The sequence below is a fragment of the Callithrix jacchus genome, chromosome 5 (genome assembly GCF_049354715.1).
Source record: "Callithrix jacchus isolate 240 chromosome 5, calJac240_pri, whole genome shotgun sequence".
NCBI classification, from domain to species: Eukaryota; Metazoa; Chordata; class Mammalia; order Primates; family Cebidae; genus Callithrix; species Callithrix jacchus.
The window spans coordinates 76,135,048-76,157,151 of NC_133506.1; the positions used below are offsets into that span (position 1 = coordinate 76,135,048).

At 42.7% G+C, this 22,104-nt stretch overlaps 1 protein-coding gene across 2 annotated transcripts in view; it reads left to right on the forward strand.

Annotated features, from left to right (window-relative positions):
* USP43 (ubiquitin specific peptidase 43) overlaps positions 1–22,104 on the forward strand; it is an 83,585-nt gene that overhangs the window by 2,522 nt on the left and 58,959 nt on the right. For both annotated transcript variants that reach the window (XM_035300023.3, XM_035300024.3), the window contains exon 2: positions 11,856–11,987. In XM_035300023.3, the coding sequence (XP_035155914.3) occupies positions 11,856–11,987 (132 nt within the window). The remainder of the gene's footprint in view (positions 1–11,855; positions 11,988–22,104) is intronic.

Below are 22,104 nucleotides of genomic sequence, written 5' to 3' on the forward strand. Positions count from 1 at the left end.
AATGCATGGAATGCCTGTTGAGTGATGAGTACAAACCCAGATTCTGGGGCTGCTCTCCAGGAGCTTATGGTCTAGAGGTAGAAATGGATGTTAATGAAATAATCACACAGGCATATGATTGGAACAGAAATATGTTAGAAAGGACACTTACAAGGAGCTATGACAGTTACAGCAGGAAAATGTGATGGCTGCCCTGGAGGGGTAACCAACCACCTAGTTGAATTTTGAAGGATTCATTGTCAATGAAGGGCTTGGGAAGATGGGAAAGTGCATTCCAGGACCTGGGAACTGAAATGCCAACCAGGGAAGGAGGTGGGGCCGAGAGGCCTCTGTTCAATGAATTAATAAAAGCCTCCTTGGCTGGGGAGGAAAGACTGGAGAATTGGTTGCAGACATACCACATAAGGTTTTGTTAAGAAGTCTAGTCTTGTCTCTTCTCTTTTTCTCTCTCCTTTCTTTCTTTCTTTCTCCCTTCCCCTTCCCACTCCCTCCTTTCCTTCCTTCCTCCCACTTTCTTTTTTTTTCTTTCCCTCCCTCCCTTCCTTCTTTCTGCTCTCCCTCTTTCTTTTTTCTCTCTTTTTTCTTTTCCTCCCTCCCTCCCTTCCTTCTGTTTCTCTTTCTCCTCTCTCTCTCTTTCTCTCTTAAGAGAGAGGGTCACACTCTGTGATACAGACTGGAGTATAGTGATGCCATCATAGCTCTCTGCAGTCTTCAACTCCTGAGCTCAAGCCATCCTCCTACCTCAGCCTCCTGAGTAGCTAGGAGTGCAGGCACGTGCTACCATGCCTGGCTAATTTTTTAAAATTAATTTTTATAGAGACAGCATCTCACTTTGTTGTCCAGGCTGTTCTTGAACTCCTGGTTTCAAGCAATCCTCTCACCTTTGCCTCCCAAAGTATGGGATTACAGGCGTGGGCCACCATGCCAGTCTGGGGAGTTTGGTTCAGACCAAGGAAGGGAGGAAACTGAGGAGACCAGCATGCTGGAGTGTTACCCCAATATCAGACCCACAAATGGCATGAGTTTGCCAAGTTCCTCCTTCCTGAGCTCAGACTTCCCAACCTCCTACAGACAGCAGGATCACTATTTAACAGCAAATGAATATGTACGGTTTAAAAATCCTGTCCATGGGCTGGGTGTGGTGACTCATGCCTGTAATCCCAGCACTTTGGGAGTCTGGGGCAGGTGGATCACCTGAGGTCAGGAGTTTAACACCAACCTGATGAATATGGTGAAATCCCTGTCTCTACTGAAAATACAAAATTAGGCCAGGCATGGTGGCAGGTGCCTGTAATCCCAGCTACTCAGGAGGTTGAGGCAGGAGAATTGTTTGGACCTGGGAGATGGAGGTTGCAGTGAGCCAAGATCATCCCACTGCTCTCCAGCCTGGGCAACAGAGCAAGACTCCCTCTGGAAAAAAAAAAAAAGATAAAAGTCCTGTGTATGGTTTTGTCTAGGATTCTTTTCTTTCTTTCTTTCTATCATTTATGTTTCACTTTTAGATTCAGTGGGTGCATGTGCAGGTTTGTTATAAGCATATATTGTGTGATGCTGAAATTTGGGCTTCTCTTGACACTGTCACCCACATAGTGAACAGTGTCCAATAGGAAGTTTTTGGACCCTTGTCCCCCTGCCTCCCTCCCTCCCTCCTTCCTTTTGGAGTTCCCAGTGTTTATGGTTCCCTTCCTTATGTCCATGTGAAACCAAGATTTAGCTCCCGCTTATAAGTGAGAACATGCAATATTTGATTTTCTGTGCTTTTTTAATGATGTATTAAATATTGCACATTATAAAAAAATATATAAAAATTCTGTAATTTTAACCTCTAGAGATAACCATTGTAAGTACACTGATAGGTTCTGAAGTATATACAAACAACTGAAAATTCTAGTTTTATATCCTGCTTTTCTCATTTAAGCACTGTTACAAGACATTTTCTTAGTCTTAATAATACACATCAATCATTAATAATTGCTTAATGATTATTATATTATTAAATGAAACAATTCTTTTTTTTTTTTTTTTTTTTTTTTTTTTGAGATGGAGTTTCACTCTCGTTGCCAAGGCTGGAGTGCAGTGGAGTGATCTCGGCTCACTGCAATCTCCAATCTTCAAGGGATTCTTTTGCTTCAGCCTCCCGAGTAGCTGGGATTACAGGCAAGCACCACCACGCCTGGCTAATTTTTGTATTTTTAGTAGAGACATGGTTTTGCCCTGTTGACCAGGCTGCTCTTGATCTCCTGACCTCAGGTGATCTGCCCACCTCGACCTCCCAAAGTGCTGGGATTATAGGCATGAGCCAATGCACTGGCCTAAGTGAACCAATTCTTTATGGAGACAATGATATATATATTTTCCAGTATTATACTGTATTGAAGTTTCTTGTATTTAAGTCATTATTGCCAGGTGTGATTATTTCCATAAGCTTAATTCTTACAAGTGGAATTACACAGTCAAAGCAGAGGTGTGACTTCTATTTTTACTTTTTAAATCAACCTTATTGAGGTATAAATTATATACAGTGAAATGCACCCATTATAAGTATACAATTTAGGAAGTTTTAACACGTGTGTACCTGTGTAGTCAGCATCTCGATTTTAAATATTGAGATTTTTTTTTTTTGCTTGAGACAAAATCTCACTCTGTCGCCCAGGCTGGAGTGCAGTGGCACTATTTCTGCTCACTGCAACCTCTGCCTCAGCCTCCCAAGTAGCTGGGATTATAGATGTGCACCCCCATGCCCAGTTATTTTTTTGTATTTTTAGTAGAGATGGTGTTTTGCCATGTTGGCCAGGCTGGTCTCGAACTCCTGACCTCAAGTGATCCCCCTGCCTTGGCCTCCCAAAATACTGTGATTACAGGCAAGAGCCACTGCGCCCGGCATGAATTTAGTAAGTTTTAACAAATGTATGTACCTGTGTACCTGTGTAATCACCATTCCAATTTTAAATATTGAGTTTTAAAAAAATGTTTAAATCGCCCTTATTAGATTTGGAATATCTAACATTTAATTTTAGCATCCACCTTGACAAATTTGTTTCCAAAAAATAGTTAAAAGTTGCAGATGCACTAGTGATGCATAGTTTTCTGGACATTGGATAGACTTCTGTCTTATTAAAATTCCCCTCAGGTTTACTAAGGTATAATTGACAAAAATTGTATGTATTTATAGTGTATCCATGTAACCAAATGCTGTATATGTGTTTTGCTACACATATACATCGTGAAATGATTAAATCAAGCTAACATATCCACCGCTTCACATACTTACCTTTTGTGGTGAGAATATTTGCAATTTATTCCCTTAGCAATTTTCTTTCTTCTTCTTCTTCTTTTTTAATTGTACTTTCGGTTCTGGGGTACATGTGCAGATCATGCAGGATTGTTTAAGAGGTAGGGGTTTCACTATGTTGGCCAGGCTGGTCTTCAACTCCTGACCTCAGGTGATCCGCCTGCCTCAGCCTCCCAAAGTGCTGGGATTATAGGCATGAGCCACCATGCCCTGACTTCTTGGAAATTTTCAAGTATATAATATATTATTATTAACTATAATCACCATGCTGTATAATAAATCTTCACCCCTTATTAATGTATTGAACAAAAAGAAATGGCATCTTTTAAAAATTTTTAATAGGCTTTTGGGGAACAGGCAGCATTTGGTTACATGGATAAGTTCTTTAGTGGTGATTTCTGAGATTTTGGTGCACCCAGCACCCGAGAAGTGTACCCTGGAACCAACGTACAGTCTTTTATCCTTCACCCGCCTCCTACCCTTCCCCTTGAATCACCGAAGTTCATCATCTTGTTCTTGTGCCTTTGTATCCGAAGAAATAGCATCTTGTTTTTTATTTTTATTTCTTCGATGAGAAGTGAGGTGGAAGATTTTTTCATGTTTCTTTACTAGTTGTAAGTCTGCTCTTGCAATCATCTGTTCAATGTTCTTTTTTTTTTTTTTTAATTTTTTATTGGATTTTAGGTTTTGGGGTACATGAGCAGAGCATGCAAGACAGTTGCGTAGGTACACACATGGCAGTGTGCTTTGCTTTTCTTCTCCCCTTCACCCACATTTGGCATTTCTCCCCAGGCTATCCCTCCCCCCCTCCCCCTCCCACTGGCCCTCCCCTTTTCCCCCCAATAGACCCCAGTGTTTAGTACTCCCCTTTCTGTGTCCATGTGTTCTCATTTTTCATCACCCACCTATGAGTGAGAATATGCGGTGTTTCATTTTCTGTTCTTGTGTCAGTTTGCTGAGGATGATGTTCTCCAGATTCATCCATGTCCCTACAAACGACACAAACTCATCATTTCTGATTGCTGCATAATATTCCATGGTGTATATGTGCCACATTTTTCCAATCCAGTCTATTATCAATGGGCATTTGGGTTGATTCCAGGTCTTTGCTATTGTAAACAGTGCTGCAATGAACATTCGTGTACATGTGTCCTTATAGTAGAACGATTTATAGTCTTTTGGATATATACCCAGTAATGGGATTGCTGGGTCAAATGGAATTTCTATTTCTAAGGCCTTGAGGAATCGCCACACTGTCTTCCACAATGGTTGAACTAATTTACACTCCCACCAACAGTGTAGAAGTGTTCCTTTTTCTCCACATCCTCTCCAGCATCTGTTGTCTCCAGATTTTTTAATGATCGCCATTCTAACTGGCGTGAGATGGTATCTCAATGTGGTTTTGATTTGCATCTCTCTGATGACCAGTGACGATGAGCATTTTTTCATATGATTTTTGGCCTCATATATGTCTTCTTTTGTAATGTTCAATGTTCTTATGCATCTATTCCGCTTTGGTCTCAATGTTTTTGTTTCCGTAGGTTCTTTAATACTTGTCATATTTGCTACAAATATTTTCTCAAAACCATCTCCTTCTTCCCCCATGCCAATATTGGAAGATTTAGATTTATTTATTTGTTTTTATTATACTTTAAGTTCTGGGGTACATGTGCAGAACGTGCAGGTTTGTTACACAGGTATACACGTGCCATGGTGGTTTGCTGCGCCCATCAATCCATCGTCTACATTAAGTATTTGTCCTAATGCTATCCCTCCCCCAGCCCCCCACCCCCTGACAGGCCCCCATGTGTGATGCTCCCCTCCCTGTGTCCATGTGTTCTCATTGTTCAACTCCCATTATGAGTGAGAACATGCGGTGTTTGGTTTTCTGTTCCTGTGTAAGTTTGCTGAGAATGATGGTTTCCAGCTTCAGCCATGTCCCTGCAAAGGACATGAACTCATCCTTTTTTATGACTGCATAGTATTCCATGGTGTATATGTGTCATATTTCTTTACATATATATATATGTATATATGATTGCACTTTAGGTTCTGGGGTACATGTGAAGAACATGCAGGATTGTTGCATAGGTACATGGCAATGTGGTTTGCTGCCTCCATCCCCATCACCTATATCTGGTATTACTCCCCATGTTATCCCTCCCCAGCTCCCTACCCCCCACTGTCCCTCCCCTAGTCCCCCCTCCGATAGACCTCAGTGTATGATGCTCTTCTCCCTGTGTCCATGTGTTCTCATTGTTCAACACCCACCTAGGAGTGAGAACATGCGGTGTTTGATTTTCTGTTCTTGTGTCAGTTTACTGAGAATGATGATTTCCAGGTTAATCCAGGTCCCTACAAAGGACACGAACTCATCCTTTTTTATGGCTGCATAGTATTCCATGGTGTATATGTGCCACATTTTCCCTGTCCAGTCTATTGTTGATGGGCATTTGGGTTGGTTCCAAGTCTTTGCTATTGTAAGCAGTGCTGCAATGAACATTTGTGTGCATATGTCTTTATCATAGAACCATTTATAGTCCTTTGGATATATACCCAGTAATGGGATTGCTGGGTCAAATGGAATTTTTATTTCTAGTTCCTTGAGGAATCGCCACCCTGTCTTCCACAATAGTTGAACTAATTTACACTCCCAGCAACAGTGTAAAAGTGTTCCTATTCCTCCACATCCTCTCCAGCATCTTTTGTCTCCAGATTTTTGCCATTCTACATGGCATGAGATGGTATCTCAATGTAGTTTTGATCTGCATTTCTCTAATGACCAGTGATGATGAGCATTTTTTCATATGTTGGTTGTATGTGCCATATTTTCTTTATCCAGTCTTTCATTGATCGGCATTTGAGTTGGTTCCAAGTCTTTTCTATTGTGAATAGTGCTGCAATAAATATATGTGTGCATGTGTCTTTATAGTAGAATGATTTAGAATCCTTTGGGTATATACCCAGTAATAGCATTGCTGGGTTAAATGGTATATCATACCTTTTGATAAATATTTGATTTTATGTACTACCTTTTCTATGGTTGTATTAAAAATTTTAGCCATTTGGAATTTATATTAGCTTATGTGCTTAAGTATCAATTTTAGATCTACAGTGATATACTGGAGACACTGCTTTTTAAAAATAAGGATACCTTTTTCATCATTCTTATGTTTTGAAAGTTCTGGACAAAGCAGTAAGATGGAAGATGGAAATGGAGTAAAAAATATTACACAAAGAAAATCTCTAAAACATTTTATAAATCCTTATTTTAGCTTTATCACTGTCATTAATGACATCAGATGGAAGGTAGAAAGTCAAAGGAATAACCATTTAGAACATATAAAATTAGATTTTTATTAATAAAACAACCAGAAATATAAAATAACTAGAAATAATTTTAATAAGAAATGTTAAAAATTGTCGATGTTTGGTAAAGAAAACATACACACAGATAGAGTTACGCCATGTTGAAAGAGAGAAATAACCAAATATAGGGCTAGGCATGGTGGCTCATGCCTATAATCCTAGCACTTTGGGAGGCTGAGATGGGAGGACCACTTGAGGCCAGGAGTTCAAGACCAGCCTGGTCAACATAACAAGACCTCAGCTCAAAAAAAAAGAGGTGGGTGGGGGGCTAGGGAATGAATACCAGGGGATGTGGGATTGGGAGTGATAGCAGTAGGAGAAGTACCTAGTGTAGATGACGGGGTGATGGATGCAGCAAACCACCATGGCATGTGTAACAAACTTGCACAATCTGCCCATGTACCCCAGAACTTAAGGTATAATACATAAATTAAAAAAAAAAAAAGATGTGAGATAAGTAACCAAATACTGCAGTTCATTCTTCCCAAGCTAGTTTACTGCCTGGGAACTGCTTTATGTGGTTCTGGTTATGTTTCCATAGACTTTCTATGGGAATGACTTCTGTAGTCATGAATAAGTTATTAAAAAAAATCTGAGAAATACCTGCCAAATACTTTATAATTGGAAAAAGACAAAAAACTTTTAAACACTTTTAAAAAAAACTTTGTCATTTTCAAATGAAAATGAAAAAAATTGCTCATGATTCCATTATTCTATGATAACTATTTGCTACTATTTTGCCATGTATTTTCTGGTCTTTTATTTTTCTATCTATAAATATACACATAGAACAATCTCAAATATGTATTTTTGCACTTTTTTCTCTTCTTATGACCAGATTATCATTTTCTTTATCATTTGTATTTCCTCAGTCATAAATTTGAAGGCCATCTAATATGATTGTGTCATGTTTTCACCCAGATAACTTTGATACATAAAAACATCTCTGCTTGTATCTCTCATTTCCTTAGGTGAAATCTCCAAAAGTGGAATTGCTGTTTATGGAGAGGGACATGTTTAAGGCCCTATCTTGTCTTGCTTCTTGAAGTTGTCACTTCCTTTCTGGAAAGATGGTCAGGTACTATAGCCAGGCTAAGATGAGGAGTGTCCGTCTTTCTTTTTTGAGATGGAGTTTCGCTCTTGTTACCCAGGCTGGAGTGCAATGGCGCGATCTCGGCTCACCGCAACCTCCGTCTCCTGGGATCAGGCAATTCTGCCTCAGCCTCCTGAGTAGCTGGGATTACAGGCAAGCGCCACCATGCCCAGCTAATTTTTTTGTATTTTTAGTAGAGACAGGGTTTCACCATGTTGACCAGGATGGTCTTGATCTCTTGACCTCGTGATCCACCCGCCTTGGCCTCCCAAAGTGCTGGGATTACAGGCGTGAGCCACCGCGCCCGGCCAAGAATGTCTGTCTTAAAGGATCATTGTGATTAACTGAAGAGGAATAGATTTCACATGGAAGGAAGAACAAAAGCAAAGATCTAGGCCAGGCACAGTGGTTCATACCTGTAATCCCAGCACTTTGGGAGGCTGAGGTGAGCAGGTCACTTGAGGTCAGGAGTTTGAGACCAGCTTGGGCAATGTGATGAAACCCCGTCTTTACTAAAAATACAAAAGTTGGCCAGGGACGGTGGCAGGCGCCTGTAATCTCAGCTACTCGGGAGGCTGAGGCAAGAGAATTGCTCAAACCCAGGAGGTGGAGGTTGCAGTGAGCTGAGATCATGCCATTGTACTCCAGCCTGGACTACAAGAGCAAAACTCCGATCCCCACCCCCGCCCCCCCAAAAAAATAAATAAAGGTCTAGATTGCAGAGGTAGGAAAGCATGTTTGGGGCAGCTAGGTGGATTACTTACCCGGAGCTTTGAAACATGGAATGATATGGCTTGGGGCTGAACAAGAGTGGGTGCTTGGACTATTTGATAGTAAGCGGGAGAGTAAAGAAGGATTTAGAGTCAGGGCATGACAGTAGCCAGCCGAGCTGTAGGAAAATTGGTCTGGTCTGCTATGAAGTTAGTGGGTTGGTAAGGGGCGAACCTAGGTAGATATTGTTGTCTGGGTCAGCTGTAAGTGGAACTCAGCAGTTGGCATGAGACTTTTCTATAGGGGAAGGGTGAAGACATTTGGGAACAGCATCCAGACTCCTTGACAGCTGACTGATATGAAAGAGAACCTGAAAGATGACACTACATTAAAGGGATGAGCTGGTTTTAAAGATTTCATTTGGAAGGGGCGGCTGCTCACCCAGAAGAGAATGTTGGTCCAAGAAGATGGGTTCGAGGGTTGTTTGAGGGTAGGATTGCCAGATGAAAATACACCATGCCCAGCTGACTTTTAATTGCAGTTAAAAAATGAATAACTTTTTAGTGTAAATACATCCCAAATATTGCATGGTACAGACATTTCTACTAAAAATATATTCATTGTTTATGTGAAATTCAAATCTAACTGGGCATCTTGTATTTTTATTTGCTAAATATGGTAACCCTACTTGGAAATCAACATGCAGAGAAGCCTGGGGGGAGAATCCAAACTAATGTGATTGGCATAAAGACTCAGAGACATACTTTAGGATGCCAAGGTGGGCGGATCACCTGAGGTCAGGAGTTCAAGACCAGCCTGACCAACATGGTGAAACCCCATCTCTACTAAAAATAAAAAAATTAACTGGATGTGGTGGTGGGTGCCTGTAATCCCAGCTACTTGGGAGGCTGAGGCAGGAGAGTCACTTGAACCCGGATGGAGGAAGTTGTAGTGTGCTGAGATTGCAACACTGTACCCCAGCCCGGGCAACAGGAGTGAAACTCTGTCTAAAAAAAAAAAAAAATCAGTGAGGGAAAGTAGGGAGAGAAGGCTGTTCACCACATAGGTGAACAGAGAGAGACAGAGTGACGGCATTTCAATTAATTAAATGTTGCATTTTTGCTTTGTCTCATCCTAAAGTCTCCTTTATTTTTATTTTTTTTGAGACAGTGTCTCAATATATCACCCAGGCTGGAATACAGTGGTGCGATTTCTGCTCACTGCAACCTCTACTTCCTGGGTTCAAGTGATTCTCTTGCCTCAGTCTCCCAAGTAGCTGGGATTTCAGACATGTACCACCATGCACAACTAATTTTTGTATTTATTTTATTTTATTTTTTAGAGATGAGGTCTTGCTATGTTGCCCAGGCTGGAGTGCAGTGGCTATTCACAGGCGCAATCCCACTACTGATTAGCACGGGAGTTTTGACCTGCTCCGTTTCCAACGTGGGCTGGGTCACCTCTCCTTAGGCAACTTGGTGGTCCCCTGCTCCTGGGAGGTCACCATATTGATACCGAACTTAGTGCGGACACTGATTGGCATAGCACATTACAGCCTATAACTCCTGGGCTCAAGTGATCCTCCCACCTCAGCCTCCTGAATAGCTGGGACTACAGGCACTTGCCACCATGCCCGACTAATTTTTGTATTTTTAGTATAGACGAGGTTTCACCATATTGGCCAGGCAGGTCTCGAACTCCTGACCTCAAGTGATCCACCCGCCTTTGCCTCTCAAACTGTTGGGATTACAGGCATGAGCCACTGTGCCCGGCCTCTAAAGTCTCTTTTAAATCTCAAGGGAAAATTAAAAGAAAGAAAGAAAGAAAGGAAAAAAAAAAAAAAAAAAAGCCCAGACCATTTGATTTGAATGACTAAGGATTGTCCTGGTCCTCAGCCTTGCTAAGACCAGTCCCTTTGGCAGGCATGAACAGAGAACACAGTTGTGTGGGATGAGGCTGGAGGCTTGGCTCTACAGTCTAAGAGTGGGGCCCACATCCGTAATGTGCTGTGTGCATATGCATGTGTGCACACACAGACAAGTGATTTGCTTCCACCCAGATGCCGGTATGCTTACACATGTATAATAAAAGTCCCTGGAAAGATGTTTAAGGAACTAGTAAAAGTGACTGCCCCCTGAGAAGCGGTACCATGGAATGGAGGCCAGGTAGAAAGAAGAGTTTATTATCATCCTTTTTTTTAACTGAATTATCGTTTTTTAGGATGTGCATATATTAGTCTTTGAAATAAACTTTTTTTTTTTTTTTGAGACGGAGTCTCGCTGTTGTTACCCAGACTGTAGTGCAATGGCACGATCTCGGCTCACCGCAACCTCCGCCTCCTAGGTTCAAGCAATTCTCCTGCCTCAGCCTCCCGAGTAGCTGGGATTACAGGTGGGCACCACCATGCCCAGCTAATTTTTGTATTTTTAGTAGAGACGGGGTTTCACCTTGTTGACCAGGATGGTCTCGATCTCTTGACCTCGTGATCCATCCGCCTCGGCCTCCCAAAGCACTGGGATTATAGGCGTGAGCCACCACGCCCGGCCTTGAAATAAACTTTTAAAAAACTGGAATGGGCATGTATGCAGAAAATGACAAAATTGCTACACAGTTTAACAGAAGGACAGTGCAAGGGGTACCAGGAATGGAAACACCACGAGGGCAGTGAGTCTTTATCTGTTTTGTTCACTGTTGTATTCCCAGTCCCTAGAATAGTGCCTGGCATTCGGTTGGCACTCAATACATATTTGTCAAAGGTGTGAAGGGCTGGCTCAACCATCTGATGATCTAACCCACAGAAACAAGTTTGTATCCTTAAATTTCATACATATTAGAAAGAGGCAGTAGAGGAGCTACATACATGGTATTTAAGGAAATCAACTTCACTGCAAATGTGGATAGTCTGAAAGAAGAAAGAGTGGAAGCTATCAGAATGAATAAAATCAGTGAGGAAGAGAAAGCAGGGAGAGAAGGCTGTTCACCATATAGGTGAACAGAAAGAGATAGAGTGAGAATACACCAGTGGGGGCAAGATTAATGGAGCATTGGATTGCAGCAGTCACAGGAAGAAAGCTTCAGTGGGTCAGATGGTCAACAGTATCAAAATATTCAACAGAGACAACCCTGTGGGTTTTCAAAGGATAGGACATACATCAGCAGTCCTCTGGAAAGAAAACTTCTTCCCTCATATACAGAGACTCTCATACTGTTTGGGGACATTGCTCCAGAAGGGTGGACTTTGGCAAGAAAGAACATTTCTATCCTGGCTGTTTGCATGCTGTCATCAGCCAGGATGAATAATGACCACATAGATAGACCTGGTGCTCACAGAGTCTTCATTTGGTTGTATAGGGGCCAAATTCACCTCTGAATTTCCTTTTTTCCTTTCAGAATGCAGTTTCCAAGTATGGCTCTCAGTTCCAAGGCAATTCCCAGCACGATGCTCTGGAATTCCTGCTCTGGTTGCTGGATCGTGTACATGAGGACCTGGAGGGTTCATCCCGAGGGTCGGTGTCGGAGAAGGTCGGTAACTCTCAAAACAACACAATGGACTGGATTTTCTTCTTTTCTTTTAAATGTCGACTCAGCTCCTCAAAACTGAATCTTGCAATTGAGATTCTTAGATTCCTATATATTCTGGCTACTATATGCACAGTCTGTTCCCTGCTCCTTTCTCTTAGCTGTGTTGTTTCAGACAAGGCATTTCCTCCCATTCTAGTATTTCTCATTCTCTTTGTTCCAGTGATATGAATGAATAGAGTTTCATTTTGGCTCAAAATATGAAAAGTCTTTTCTTTGGTCTGTATTCCGTACATTAATGTGGCCATCCAAGGCCATGAGTACCATTCCTTATTTGCAGACAGTACCATTTTAATTCTACCATTGCTTTCTCAGGAATGTATTCTACAAAGCACCAACTGTTAACTTTTTCTCTCAAGACACAGGGTGGATGATTTTTACACATGTGCATTTAGCATCCCCAGGTTTTGATGAAACCCCAGACCTTTCAGAGGAGGAAAGCACTACAATAATTTGTCAAGAGCACAGCTAATGAGTTATGGTCTTTATGGACTTTGCTCATTGATGGCTTATGCTGTAATGCTAGTCCTTTATCTTCCACTTAAGAAAGTAAAAGCGAATGAAGTTATTATATTATGAAAGCATTTGTCCATTCTCATGCTGCTATAAAGAAATACCTGAGGTCAGGTGTGGTGGCTCACACCTGTAATCTCAACACTTTGGGAGATTGAGGCAGGGGGATCACTTTAGGTCAAGAGTTCAAGACCAGCCTGGCCAACATAGTGAAACCCCATCTCTACTAAAAATACAAATATTAGCCAGGCACGGTGGCACGCTCCTGTAATCTCAGCTACTCAGGAGGCTGAGGCAGGAGAATCATTTGAATGTGGGAGGCCGAGTGAGCTGAGATTGGCCAATATACTCCAGCCTGAGTGATATAGCAAACATCTGTCTCAAAAATAAAAAGAAAAGAAAAAAATGAGACATACCTGAGACTGGATAATTTATAAAGAGGTTTAATTGACTCACAGTTCCACATGGCTGGTGAGACCTCAGGAAACTTACAATCATGGTGGAAGGGGAAGTAAGTACCTCCTTTCCAAGGTGTCAGGAAAGAGAGAGTGAAGGGGGAAGAGCCCTTATAAAACCATCAGATCTTGTGAGAACTCACTCATAATCAAAAGAACAGCATGGGGGAAACCCTTTCCATAATCCAATCACCTCCCATCAGGCCCTCCCTCGACATGTGGGGATTACAATTTGAGTTGAGATTTGGATGGGGACGCAGAGCCAAACCATATCAATGAGTGAGCAAAGTTATTTTAACAACATCTGTGAATAATCTGCTGTAATAGAGGAAAAGTTTCATGAGCTTTGATAATTAATCAATAACATAACTTTTGATGTATCACATGGCTGATCCAGATGTAGCCATGAGAACTGTTTGACCAGTTTTTTGGGTTTTGTTTTAAATCTGGACACATGTTCTCATGCTTTTCATTAATCAAATAAAAAACCCTTGGAAAGTGCTTAGATCTTTCAACCATCACCTTCCCATTCCTTCAGTATTTGCTTGGAGCCCATCATTCTAGTGTAATAACGAATGAACAGTGCAGGAAGCTTAGTCTTTTTTTCTTGTTTGTCTGTTTCTTTTATGTATTCCAGCTGTTACCTGTCTGTCTGTCTTTCTCTTTTAAAATGTCATCTTACAACTTCAAGAAAAGGAGAACATAACCATATGTTATATGTTCCGTATATCGGAGAGGTTAGGTCACCTTCTGATATATTGTTACTTACATCACAACACAGCTAAGTAAAGGACAACACAACTAAGTAAATGACAGAGTCGGGATTCAAGCCCACGGGTTTGAAAGCCTATTTTCTAATTTTAAATAATCACCCTAGCCATTCCCAAAACATACAAATGAATCAAAGCAAATAATCACCACAGTAAAACCTGGGAGGACCACACATTCAACGGTCATGGTAGTTTCTCTGGTTTGTGAGATTATGGGTGATTTCTTTTACTTACCATGATTTTCTGTTTATCTTATTCTGACCCTTTTAGTTCTAAGTGACAGAAATTTACCTTGGTCCTACTTAAGGAAAGGGCATTTATTGACTTTTATAACTTGCAAGTCCAAGGGTCAAACCAGCTTCAGGTAGGGCTGGATCTAGGGACTCAGACAACATCAACAAGTCTTTGACTGTGTCTCTATCCCTTGTCTCTGGCTTCATTTTCAGACTGTGTCTCTATCCCTTGTCTCTGGCTTCATTTTCAGACTGGCTATGCCCAGATGGTAACAAGATGGCCTTCTGCAATGCTCACGTAGTCTTTAGAGCTTGGGATTCCAGAAAAAGCCCAGGGAAGAGTCTGATTGTCTCAGCTTGGTTCACATGTCCATTCCTGGGCATGTGGCCAGAAGGATGGAATATTCTAATTGGGTGCAGCTGGGTTGTATGCCTGTGGGGGTGAACGTGGGCCAAGGAGAGCTTTTATAGAAATGGAACAGTTTGCTTCCCCAAAGAAAGGAATGCTGAGCAGATAAACATATGTCTACTATACTGTATATTCCTCAGGTTTATAGTGAACACATTTTGAAATCAGAAGGATATATATATTTTTATATATACCGTTTATTGAATGTTTGTTAGTGCCAGGCATCTAACTTGATGCTTTTATGATTTGTTTCTCTACCTGACACAGAGTAGACAATAAACTCTTGAAGTGATTGACTAAATTAATTATCATGCTTTATGATTATAAAGATAACTCACATTTTGCAGTCAATGGAAATTTAGGTTAAGTTGCTCAAGGTCACTCAAATTCTACTTGTAGAGATAGAAATAAACCTGGATTTGTCTATTCTAAAGCCAGTATGCCGGATTCCTTTCCCTAAAGCACTCCTCATGCTTTCTCAATTTCCCATGGTGGGAGAGAGGGACTTAGAGATAGGTGGTACCTCTTCCTGCTGGCTGCATAGGAAAAGCCTCTTAGCCTGTTTTTTTTCCTTCCTCTCTCCCTGGCTATACCAGGCAGGCATTCCTCCTCATAAGGTAGGTGGGATAGACAAGCTTTTCAATTTTCCTTTTCTATCCTTTGGGAGCAGGAGAAGGCATTGGGCTTAAGGGTGGAGAAGATCACAGAGAGGTTAAGTAACTTGTTCCCAGTCACACAGTTAGTAAGTGAGAGAGCTAGGACCCAAATCTAGAAAGCTCAACTCTGTAACAGGGCTCCCTAATTTCAACACTGTTGGATGTTTATGGCCAGCTCATTCTTTTCTGAGGAGGGCTGTCCTGTTCATAGTAGCATGACTAGCACCCACTACCTACTAGATGCCAGTCTAGTAGGCATCTAGACTAGGCATTTGACTTTTGTGATAGCCAAAAATGTCTTCAGAGATTGCCAAATATCCCCTGGTTTGGGAATGCGGATGGTGACAGAATCACCATCCCCCTAACCAAGTTGAGAGCCACTGCTCTAGAACCTTTGTTTTTTTCTTTTCTTTTCTTTTCTTTTCTTTCCTATTTTTTTTTTGAGATGGATCCTCACTTTGTCGCCCAGGCTGGAGTGCAGTGGCATGATCTTGGCTCACTGCAACCTCCACCTCCTGGGTTCAAGCAATTCTCCTGCCTTAGCCTCCTGAGTTGCTGGGATTAAAGGTGCATGCCACCACGCCTGGCTAATTTTTTTATTTTTAGTACAGACGGGGTTTCATCGTGTTGGTCAGGCTGGTCTCAAACTCCTGACCTCATGATCTGCCTGCCTCGGCCTCCCAAAGCGCAGGGATTACAGGCATGAACCACCAAACCCAGCGTAGAACCTTTGTTTCTAATTGTGGTGCACCACCCCCAGACCTTTCTTGGAGATAACATTGAGTTTATTTAAGCCAAGAAAGCCTGGCAAGAATTCTTTTTGTATATATTTTTTGAGATGGAGTCTCACTCTGTTGCCCAGGCTGGAGTGCTGTGGCTCAATCTTAGCTCACCACAACCTCTGCTGTGGCTCAATCTTGGCTCACCACAACCTCTGCCTCTTGAGTTCAAGTGATTCTTGTGCCTTAACCTCTTGAATAACTGGGACTACAGGCACATGGTACCATGGCTGGCTAATTATTTTTAGTAGTGACAGGGTTTCTCTATGTTGGCCAGGCTGGTCTCAAACTCCTGACCTTGTGATCTGCCCACCTCGGCTTTCAGAGTCCTGGGATTATAGGTGTGAGCCACTGCGCTCAACCAATTATTCTTTTTAGCAACTTCAAGACACAAGTAAAAGCAGCCATAATTGGTTTTCCAATTTTGAGTAGGTCCCACTGTAATATACTCCACACTATAGCCAGATAAAAAGGAAATAAGAGCTCATCCCTCTTCTGCTTAAATTTCCTTACTGGCTTCCAATAGCATACAGAACAAAATCCAGACTCCTACATAGCTGACAGGGCCCAACCTGAATAGGCCTGCCTAGCCCGCAGCCTGATTCCAGACCCCTTCGCCCCTCACTCCCTGGCCTCTACCTCTCCAGTTGCTTCCTGTTCCTTAAGGGGCCAGGTATGTGAGGAGCAGACCAGCCAGGCAAGACCAGGGTATGGCTGTTGGCCAGAGAGAGGAGGTCAACCCCGCCCTGAGTTTGACCTGATTGAAACCAGAAAAGATCTCTTTCTCTCTCTGGGGTCAAAGCCTCCCCTGAAATTTGCTCTCAGAAAATTGTTCCGCCCGCGGAGGCCTGGCTGTGTACGCTTGAAGGTAGAGACAGAGCTGTTGGGATTATCTGGCGTGAAACTCCATTTTTCCTTTCCTAGAAGGAAAGCTACTGTCCTCTGTGCAACTCTGATTTTTTCTCTTTGAGGTTATTTCTGTTTTCAAGATGTAGGAAAGCCATGTAGCGAGATTTGTTTGAAGCTGGAATAAAAACCATAAGGGCTGCTTTCTTTTTTGTTAATGTACTGATTCTCAAATGTTTTCATCCTGCTAAGAGGACACGTTTTTATTACCCTGTTAGAAACACTAACACAATCTTTTTGCCAGTTTGCTTTCCAGAAAATGCCACTTTTGCAGAATTAAGTAGGGGATGAGGCTGGGGAGAGGAGCAGGAAGCCGGCATGTATTAAGTGCTGACTGTGTGCAGGGAAGATACACAATACATGTCATCTCTTGCGATTTTGTTTATTTTTACTTATTCATTTTTTGAGATAGGGTCTCACTCTGTTGCCCAGGCTGAATGCAGTGGAGTGATCATAGCTCATTGCAGCCTTGACCTCCTGGGCTCTAGTGATCCTCTTGCCTCAGCCCCGCTGAGTAGCTGTGACTACAGGCATACAACACCACACCTGCTTAATTTTTTTTTTTTTTTTTTTTGTAGAGATAAGTTCTCACTATATTGTCCGGGCTGGTTTCAAACTCCTGGATTCAAGCAATTCTCCCACCCTGGCCTCCCAAAGTGGTGGGATTACAGGTATGAGCCACCATCCGGGTCACCCCTTGTGACTTTAATGGCAGCTCCATGAAGTTGATGTGTTAGATGGACGATGAGGCTCAGAGAAAGAGGCTGCGTGTCATTCGCCTAACAGAGCAGAGCCAGCATGTTTGATTTATCATCCAGGCTTTGCAAATGACCCCCTGCTGCCCTTACTCCAGCCTCTTTCAGGATTTTCTTTCTCCATGCCCTTCCCCGGGTGATCCTGCCTACAGCCCCTCCTAATGCCGTTCAGAAGGATCCTGTGTCACTATGAATTCTTGGGTTGCAAACAACAGCAACCAACTTGAGCTGACTCAAACAAGAAGGAACTTAGGAGAAGGCCAAGGAGACTCACGCTGGATGACAGGGAAGGCTGAAGGACCAGCTTGGAAGTGTCAAGAATCAGATAGCTCTGAGGGTATCTCAGCAGCAGCAACTGCTCCATTCTCTTCCCTGGACAGCACAGCCTGCATAAATGTTTGCAGCCTTTGGCCACTGGGTTCATGATTCGCATTCAGAGTAGGAACATCTCAGTGTGGCTTGCTTGGGTCATAGGCCTATCCACTGCCAGGTGAGGGCAGGACCCCTGATTATAGAGCCCTCCCCATGTATGGACTGGATTCAGGGTTCCAAAATGGGGGTTACTATCACCAAAGGAGGAGTAGTGGATATGGGGCAGTCAAAATATCCCGGGTCCATTATGCATCTAAGTTAGTTCCTTGAATGCCCTTCACCTATTTGTCATGAATGTCTCCGCCTGGATGTTGAGTCACCTCAAACCCAGAATGCCCCTCCCAAACCCACATCTCCTTTTGACTTTGCCTTTCTGTGAATGGAACGGGTGTTCTCCAGTCACTAGACTGGATCCTTGGGGTTGGTCACGTTCTTCTGCTCCCCTAGTCAGGGGCTGAGTGGTGAGCTACGGCCACAGGTGTCCTAAATCCATCCCTCCTTTTCATTTTCATGCTTCCTGCTCTACTGTATCCTGTTGTTTCCTGAAACCTTGAGCATCCTAATCTGGGTCCTAACCTCCAAACTTACACTTCTTCATCTGGAAGTCAGTAGCAGTCAAGTTAAAGCATCTCTCCCAGCACCTTGCTACCACCTGAGTTCAAAACTCGTCAGGTACTTCCCTTTGTGTGACAACAACAGCCACCTACACTGTGCTTTGTGTCAGGCATGGTTCTAAGTGTTTTATATATATGATCTATTATTATTATTATTATTATTTGAGACAGTCTCGCTCTGTCACCCAGGCTGGAGTGCAGAGCTGTGTCTTGGTTCATTGCAACCTCTACCTCCTGGGCTCAAACAATTCTCCTGCTTCAGCTTCCTGAGTAGCTGGGACTACAGGCATGTGCCACCACACCAGGCTAATTTTTGTATTTTTAGTAGACGGGTTTTACCATGTTGGCCAGGCTGATCTCAAACTCCTGACCTCAGGTGATCCGCCCACCTCAACCTGGGATTACAGACATAAGCTACCATCCCCGGCCTTGTGTTTTATATATATATACTCTTTAAATACTCAATGCATCCCCATCAGACAGTTTCCGTTATCCCTTCATTACAGTTGGGAAATCATGGAGCAAAGAAATTAAGTAATTTTTTTAGCTGGATCAGAGCAGTTGAGTAACTTATAATCAAGTGACGGTGTGGGGATTTGGACATTCTTTTGTTTGTTTTTGTTTGTTTGTATTTTTGAGAGGGAGTTTCACTCTTGCGGCCCAGGCTGGAGTGTAATGTCACTATCTTGGCTCACTGCAACCTCCTCCTCCAGGGTTCAAGTGATTCTCCTACCTCAGCCTCCCAAGTAGCTGGGATTACAGGTGCCTGCCACCATGCCTGGCTAATTTGTGTGTGTGTGTGTGTGTGTGTGTGTGTGTGTGTGTGTGTGTGTAGTAGAGATGGGGTTTTGCCATGTTGCCCAGGCTAGTCTCGAACTCCTGACCTTAGGTGATCCACCCTCCTCAGCCTCCCAAAATGCTGGGATTACAGACATGAGCCACTGTGCCCAGCCTGATTTGGACATTCTTGACCCTGGTACCATGCTGTTCACTAAGTCAGGTAGTCTCCCTTAGGACATAGAGGTCCCCCCATTGTGTCACCAGACTTACTCTCCAGCCCTGTTTTCAATTTCCCTTTGCACATCCTGTATTCTAGGCAAATTGAGTGTCATAAAATATTGAGACATATAAGAATGACCATTTTGAGCACTCATAACTTATTCATCTCAATATTTTATGAGAAATTTCAAACATATGGAAAAGTTGAATTAATTATGCAGTGAGCACTCATCGTCATCACCTAGATTCTACAACTTATGTTGTACTAAATTTGCTTTATCACACATTTACCCATCTGTCTCTCTATCCACTCATTACTCATACGTTTTTTTCCCCTCATCTTATTTTTTGTATGCACTTTGAAGTAAATTGCACACCTTAGCCCAGATGCTTCACATATGTTCCTTTTGCCTGGTTCTGTCATCTCCTTCCTAAAATCTTTCAACATTTACCTCTAATTTCACCCAGGTCTTTACATACAACTCCCTGCCTGCCTGTTCTTCTAAAGGTATACATAGATACATGCACAGCGTATCTATGGTATTCAAGTTTCATGGCGACAATGTTAGGAAAAATTGTCTAAAAAGACTCCAGGAGGGGCGTGATGATGAAAAAGTTGAGAGGTGCTGTTCTAGGGTATATTTTATGTGGGGCCTTACATAGACATTTATATAGGTAAGTTTATATTTTATCAAATGGCTTTATATTATGAATGGCTTTCATTCTGGATTGCCTGTAGGGACAGATCTCTTCCAGGACAGAAATTTTGGCATAACAGGGCCTTAATAAAGAAAATGTGTCCTGTGTGTGGTAGAGAATGGGTAGGGGGTAAAGAATAAATTTAGGGAAACTAGAAAGGTTGAAGCACTCGTTTTGGAAGTGGTAGGGGTCCAGAGGAGTTTGGTGGTATTAGGGTACACAGAAGCCCTGGGGTGAGATAGGCTAAAAAATGACTCCCGAAGATATGAGATTCTATCTCATATGAGATCTTGTAGCTGTGACTTGTATTAGTCTGTTTTCACACTGCTATAAAGGAATACCTGAGGCTGCGTAACTTACAAAGGAAAGAGGTTTAATCGACTTACACTTCCACATGGCTAGGGAGGCCTCAGGAAACTTACAATTATGGTGGAAGGGGAAGCAGACACCATCTTCACAAGGCAGCAGGAGGGAGAAGAGTGAGCAGCAAAGGGGAAAGCACCCCTCATAAAACCATCAGATCTCACGAGAACTCACTGACGCGAGAACAGCTTGGGGGTACCACCCCCATGATCCAATCACCTCCTACCTGGTCTTTCTCTAGACATGGGGGGATTATGGGGATTACAATTCAGGATGATATTTGGGTGGGGAAACAGCCAAATCATATCATTACCTTCTATGGTAAAGACTTTGGAGATGTGATTAAGAATCTTGAGATGGGGTCCATTAACCTGGATTATCCAGGTGGGCTCTAAATGCACTACCAATGTTCTATCCAGGTAGTTCTAAATGCACTACCAAAAGAGAGGCTGGGGGAGATTTGGGACACACACAGGAGAAAGATGCATGAAGACAGCAGAGAGAGAGTTGAAGATGCTATATTTGAAAACTGGAGTGATGTGGTCACAAGCCAAGGAATTCTGGTAGCCACCAGAGTTGGAAGAGTCAAGGAACAGACTCTCCCCTAGAGTCTCTGGGAGGAGTGCAGCCCTGCTAACACCTTGATTTCAATGCAGTGAGAGAATAAGCTACATTGTTTACAGCCCCCTGTTTGTCATAATTTGCTATGGCAGCTACAGGAAACAAGGAAACACAGGGGAATGCAAAGGACGCAGGGACCGATAAATGGAGTGAAGGAAGCTTGTTCACCAAATTGAAAAACTAAAAGCTTCTTGGTCAGGCTTGGTGGCTCATGCCTGTAATCCAGCACTTTGGGAGGCTGAGGTGGGTGGGTCACTTGAGGTCAAGAGTTTGAGACCAGCCTGGCCAACATGGAGAGACCCCATCTCTACTAAAAATACAAAAAATTAGCTAGATGTGGTGGAGGGTGCCTGTAATCCCAGCTAGTTGGGGGGCTGAGACAGTAGAATCATTTGAACCTGGAAGGCGGAGGTTGCAGTGAGCCGAGATCATGCCACTGCACTCCAGCAGCCTGGGTGACAGAGCAAGACTTTGAGACTTTGTCTCAAAAACAAAACAAAACAAAAACAGAAAAACTAAAAGCCCCATTTGCCTGCAAAAGATAGTACTTATGTGAAAACTGACTCCCTGGAAAATGTGGGCAGGAATGATTTAGCAGGCAGGTGGCAGTTGGAGAGATTTGGTGTGGATGTGTTTGAGGTGATGGCAAGCCCAACCAAAGAAATGTATGAGAGGCAGCTAGACATTGAAACCGAGTGGGACAAAGACAACACGCAGGGCTGTCCATCCAGAGGGAATAGGTGAGCATGGTGAGAATGAGCAAGCATCCGCCAAGGTTCAGGGTCAGGTTTGCTCTAATGCACACACACTTCTTGTCCGAGAGAATTTGGGAGGTCAGGGGATTGAAAGAGCATTGAGTTATGGTAAAGGCAGCGCTGAATGTTGAGACTTCTACAGAGGCCCAGAAAGGGATGAT